At 38.0% G+C, this 6,437-nt stretch overlaps 1 protein-coding gene across 1 annotated transcript; it reads right to left on the bottom strand.

The window, feature by feature from the left end:
* Positions 1–1,942: 1,942 nt before the first annotated feature.
* zgc:162592 (uncharacterized protein LOC561993 homolog) lies at positions 1,943–5,794 on the bottom strand. Its single transcript, XM_024294855.2, has 2 exons — positions 4,787–5,794; positions 1,943–3,201 (listed from the first exon to the last, which is right to left on the bottom strand). Exons 1-2 carry the CDS (start codon positions 5,580–5,582, stop codon positions 2,906–2,908), a joined length of 1,092 nt encoding a protein of 363 aa, XP_024150623.1. The 5' UTR covers positions 5,583–5,794; the 3' UTR covers positions 1,943–2,905.
* Positions 5,795–6,437: the final 643 nt, after the last annotated feature.

Below are 6,437 nucleotides of genomic sequence, written 5' to 3'. Positions count from 1 at the left end.
CTGGTGACAGACATCATGAAAAAGAAAAGGTTTAAACCTCATCATGAGCTCAATCTGAATTTAAGGCTTTAATGGACACAGACCAGGAGAGAATGCAGCACAGATGGTGTGAGAGGCTGTTTTCCACAATGAAAAACAATAACCTGCCAAATTGTGTGGTTGCAACTGCAATGAGATATAAAAAAAAGGAAATTACAGTATGTATTGTAAATGGAGGTTCATGAAAAGCTTCTTACATCAAAACATGTTAGTGTTGACTTTTGTCTCGTATTTAGCAGTGGTGGAGGCGCCACACACATCCCGGCTGTCTTGTGTGTTTAATGCACTTTTGAAAAGAGTCAGTCATGTTTTATTATTTGGAAAATATGAAATCCATTCCCCATCAGTGTCTGTGACTGAACTGCTTTGTTATTTCTATTAGCAGCAGTCGTCAGGGGGAGTGAAGGGTGAGAATGCATGACACGCTATTGTCCTGTGAGACCTTTGTGACACAAAAGGAAAACTGCTCAAAAAAAGAATCTTACAAAGCATCTTAAGTAGAAATTGCAAAAAAGCTATTTTTATTTTAGGTTTTCTAAAGAAGAACAGAATTTCTGTGAGCGTTTTAAAGAACTGCCAGGAGTTGCCAAGAAAAGCTGTTCTCCCCACAATGATCAGAAGAATTTTCTGAACGTTAAATGAATCAGACAAAGATATTCATTTCTGAATCAGAGTGACACCAACTGATCTTTAACCATCACCTCAGCAAACTCATTTTCATTTAATTGCATCTCCAGACTCAGTTGAATACATACCTTTTTTCTTATCAAGTTTTCATAGCTGATTTTCTTTTTACACCATACACTGATCACATCAATTCATTTGATATGCAAGTTAATGTTCTCCTCTAACCTCATCCTATGAAACTGATTTAGCACATAAGTAAATCATTTGAGTGCATGCTTAGTTTCTAAAAAAAATTCTACATTTAAAACTAGGCTAAACTTATACCTGGTTTTAAGCTAATTTCCACTTGTAATTATTTTAGACGCAAGTTGTTCTTGTGTCTCTCTAGGGTTGATTAGCATAGTTGCAAAAAAAAAAAAAAGCTAATATTTTTTAGCATTATTCAGCATTTTATCAGAGAAGAAAAGTGCAAACACTGAAAGACTAAAGTGGATCATTTAGAGGGTTAATTTATGGTTTCTTATCCACACAAGAATTAATAGCATGCATTGCAGCTTTGAAGTTATGGAGAAATAAATAAGCTTCATCTTGAGCCAGCAATGCAGAGGGGCTTTGCAGTTATCGTGGTCAGTGAGGAGTATCCTCTTATCAGGGGAGGAACTGAATTACTCTGCAAAGCATTTAGAGAAAATGTGGCTTTAAGGTGAAGAGGTAAAAAAAAAAAGTTTACAACAGGAATCTGTATTACTAATATACGCATTCTTTAATTATTTAATATTTATATTTAATCAATAATCAGGTTTTTTTTAATCTACCATCTGAGAGCTCATATTTATAACTAGAGAAAAATGCATGAGGAAAAAAGTTATTTACTTATATAAGAAAAAAATACACTTTTGTCCTCTAAAACTGAGGTAAAAAGCAGGTCTTTTTGTGTCAACTGTTTCAAAGAAAATCAAATCATTGAAAGCCACTTTCTTTTTAAAACATGCTGAGAAAGAACATTCTTTTGAACAAACTTTGCCATCTGTCAAGCAAAATGATTGAAATGTTATGACTTTGGGGAGTCTTGACTAAAAGTGTGAGACGTTGGCAGGTTCTTAAAATCGCCACTGTAAATGTATGTTCTTCTGCAGTTTTAAGAGATAAACCCAAAGCACCAGGAGGGGAAATTGATCAATGATAGAATGTTAATCAATTTCATCCATTAAGAATATTCACATTTCAACTCTGCTCAAATGCATTTGCTGAAATTTCCACAATAAAAGTCAAACAATTCAAAGGCTTTATGCTTTATTTCACACAGTCACATTCATTTTTCTTTATAGTTTAAAATTAGCAACGTTTACATTCACAGACCATTATTACTTCCGAAGGTCACAGTTTTGTAAATGCTGCTTTTCTATTTATGGTAATTCCAAGTTGCAGAATACATACTAAAAAATGAATAAAATTGTGATTTCCTAATATGTTCAAAAGTCCTCTTTATGCAGTTTTTAATGACCCCATTTGCCTATAACTGCCCTTACAACAATAGAAAGCTGTGTTTAGATAAAGATTTAAATGCTAATTTATCAAAATAAATTCAAACTGAAGGTGAAAGTCCCAAAGGATTTCCCTCCCAACCCTATATTTGTTTGTTTGGAGATATTAAGCTCGGGATCTTTCCAGCACTAGTTATCTCTTCTCAGCACAAACGTAGTGACCTTTTGCGAGGTGGATGTGCTTAATTATCTTTCTCCTTGCATGCTCCGAAATGCTCTGACGTAAAGGTTAAATTCTCTTAGCCGTTACATGCCAGTCTTCAACACAGGTGTTAAGGTGGAGAAGTAAGATGGCGTTAGTTCTTCAAAGTGAATTTAATCAGAAACATTTAAATGTCGAAAATGAAAGGCAGCCCAAAGATGGGTTATTTTGATCAGCTGACTAAACATCATGGACGTGTTGACCTGAGTAGCTTAACAGGTTGACATTATTAAAAGCTTTATGAAGGATGTTAGTAGGAACTCCTGAGGTACAGACGAGGTTAATGGCTAATAACCATAAAACAACTAAAAAGGTGGTTTAAGAGGCCATCTCTGACCAGAGGGTAAATCCTGGTTACTGTGCCAACGAGTGAAATCACATAAACAGAGCTCGTTCTTGTCAGTTGAACACTTATTTTTATATTGAATTCTGATAAAAAGAATAAATAAAATACACAATAATCTCAGATTATGATTTCCTTAGCCTGAAAGTCCTAAGCCAAGCTCACCAACGTACAGGTGGAGGACACACTGGACGAGCGCTCATAAACACTGTTGTTGTTGTCCAAGAATCCAGACTCAAACGGCGTGGTTGAGATGCCGCTGCAGCCCAGGCTGCTGGCCAACTTAGGGCAAACAGCCAGAGCCAACCTCTGCAGGACGAGATGGAATTTCCTGCGAAAGTTTCGGTTTATCCAGAAATAGAAGATACAGTTGAGGAAACCATTGGAGGTCGGCAGCCACACCACCACAAACTCCACCCACTCTGGTACTGTGCTACCTGAGACGGCTGTGGACCAGAAAGTGTTCGAGTAAGGCACGCATTCAACTCAAATAACACAAGAGAATCAGTAAAGCAGCACATTTGAGTCCAATTCCAAAAACCTAAGTGCATATGGTTTTACTGAGAGCATATATTTACCGAGTCGAGTTTACAGTTTAACAGGGTTTCCAAATGAACAAATAGACAGTACTGGAGTGATATCATAACAGAATCATAATAGTCAAAATTATTGCAAAAGACTTCCATCTGCATCTATGAGTTCTGGTATTATAAATGACAAAATGTAGACTTAATAATTACCTGTTCATGATTGTAACACAACAAGCTTGCTTAATTTAGGCAAAAATCACATTAATATTATGAAATAATGTTTTGTTAGAAAATAAATACGAGTTTTTATTTCTATATTCCCTAATTTTGCACAACAATAGAGCCCTAAAAATATTAACTGCCTGGTTGTTATTCTAATGGACCAAATAACCTTTAAGGGAGAAAAAAATGTATTCTTCACTCCATTAAGATTTTTGAGGAAAGCATCAAGCGGCATACAAAATAACTGCGCCTGGAGCCCTGAACCAATAGAGCGATGCAGAAACACTTATAGACTGTAAAAAAATCAGCACAAGAGTGGCTCAGCCAGACGTCAAAGCTAAATCCCAAACCCTATGGTGGACTAACATTCAAAAAAGTGATGACGCATTTAAAATGAAGTTATACTCAAAAACATGCCTTTATGCTTTCAGGCAATTTTCATTTGCAAAAACATATGTCATCAAATTCACAAACACGAAAGAACATATTTGAAAACTTGAGATGTATATGGATGTTTCTCCCAAAAGCAATATTAAGTCCACATTTGAGTTCAGAGTGTTCCAATTTTTTCTTAAGTGAGAAAAATATGTCTGACTTTAGTACAATTGCTAGGAAACTTGCAATTTAGGATTTACTTTCATTATTTTGGCAAGGATTTTTTACCTAAATTTGACAGATTCAGCTTCATATCAACATCTGTGCTGAAAGGCTTCAGGTGCTCAGCATGAATATTGAAAATGAAACAAAACTCAGAGTCAAAACTGCCCTCAAAACAGCATTTTCATGCTATAGATAAAAACGGTGTACCCTCCTGGGAGAAGATGATGGAAATTAAAAGGGGAAATTATAGTTAAAAGTACTCTGCAAGTCCTAGATTAAAACTTCATGCTAAATTTAAGTATAAAGTATTTTCCACTAATTAAAAAAGACACAACCTAAAGTGCTATCTAATCTCAGATGTTTTCAAAATAGTCAGAACTACCTAAACTAATTTTCTTTTCCTTACCATGCCAGAAAATCAGAGAATAACAGCAGTTTTTAAAACATCCCACGCTGCATCCTGGAATACTGATGCAACTTTCTCTTCAACTGATGACTTATGCAAGTGTGAAGACAGACTTCACCCCCTTCATCTTCAAATGGTGTGCAGATTTGTATTCAAATTGCATATTAATTCAGGTTTATTTAGGGTTTGCAGGAGAACCTTCATGGAAACAAATATTGATTTTTCTTTGTCTTCATATTTATATATTTTTCTCTTCATGATTGCTTTGCTTACCATTGTAGATCATGGTTGCCATGCAGGGAGTCCAACAGGTGTAGTAGGCTGCCATCACGGGCACGAGCACCCTCGATGCCACGTTGTGCCTGCTGCGGAGCGCGCAGCCGTATTTGCGCATTTTCAGCCTCTGTCTCTTGGCTGCGCACCACACCCTCAGGTTTGCAAATGTCATGACGATGGAGCAGGGGAAGAATATTAAAGCCGTCAAGCTCAGGGAGTAGGTGATGTTTGTGGAGTAGGATGGATTGCAAACCAGCGAGGCGTTGGAGAAATGCACCTCGATGATGCTGTCTGGGAATGAGATTGGCAGCAGGAGGAAGGGGGGGAAGCACCAGGCGAAGGCGATCAGCAGCAGCGTCCTCCTCCTGGTCATGAGGGTGGAGTACTGCAGCGGGTAGAACACCGCGATGTACCTCTCCAGGCTGATGGTGGCCAGCGTGTACATGCAGGTGGAGTAGACGGTGGCGTTGCAGAAAGCCACGACGTGGCAGAGCGCGTCCGGGCCGTGCGTGTAGTCCTTCAGGAGGCTGACGCACAGGTTCAGGGGCATGACCAGCAGCCCGAACGCGGAGTCTGCGGCCGTCAGGGAGAGCAGGAAGTATCGAGAGTTCCTCGACCAACCGGCCACCGACGACGTGATCACCAGCAGCACCGCAACGTTTCCCAGAGTGATCATCAAGCCCAAAGCGGTTATGATGCCCACTTTGAGGGAGCGGTGCTCCAGCAGCCCCTCGGGGTCAGCAGCTGACGCGTTGGTGTGGTTGGAGGCTGACAGGCCGGGCGTTTGCCACATTGTTCTTCAAATCAGGAAATCAGAGGGCGCGTGAGGTGGAAAACATGTCAAAAAGGAGACGTGGAGTCACTTCAGAGAAGAGCAGCTTCAGGCGCAACAATCAGACACGCACCTGCTGCAATCAGAGATGGGAGGCAACAGTCACACCTCAACATTTCTCTGCTGGATGACGAGTTCATTGCTGAGTCTTTCTGAGAGGTTAAATGTCACACATGGGACTATGTCTGAGCAGCAAATATATGAATCATATCAGAAACATGTTATCATTTCAAGATCTGCCTCAATGAAAATGATGGAGGACATATATCACACTCCAAAGTTAAGGCCTGGTGGCCGGATTGGCCGTCCCGGTAATTATGTCCAGCTCCCTATGGAGGTATTTTGGGGCCATAAATATTTGAAACCCAAATAAAACATTTTTTGAAAAAAATATTGATGTTTGGCCAAAAAAAGTCAAATGTCCAAACCTTTTTGCTATTTTAAAATAAACTTAATTGTTTTCAACTTCAAATGTTCAGGTTTTAAGGTTTCAAAACTCAAAAATTCAATTTCAAAACATTTTTTTTCAGTTTCAAATCTTTTTTTCACTTTCAACTCTTTTTTTTTCGTTTTTAAATCTGAAAATGCATTGCCACAAAATAGCCCCTAAAATCTCCAGATAATTGTATTGCTATTAATGGCCCAATGTTATCTTGCGCTTATTTCCAACTTGTATAATTTTGACAAAATATATTTTCATGAAGAGTAAAAAAAATAAATAATAATAATTTAAAGTTTAAAGTGTTTTATTGTGGAATAATATTCCTTCCTATTTTTATTTATAGTAACTTTAAAAATTTACATTTTTAAAGTTTT

This window comes from Oryzias melastigma, linkage group LG3 (assembly GCF_002922805.2).
Source record: "Oryzias melastigma strain HK-1 linkage group LG3, ASM292280v2, whole genome shotgun sequence".
NCBI classification, from domain to species: Eukaryota; Metazoa; Chordata; class Actinopteri; order Beloniformes; family Adrianichthyidae; genus Oryzias; species Oryzias melastigma.
Note: the sequence above shows the minus strand (reverse complement) of the source record. Positions and strands in the feature narration are given on the sequence as shown.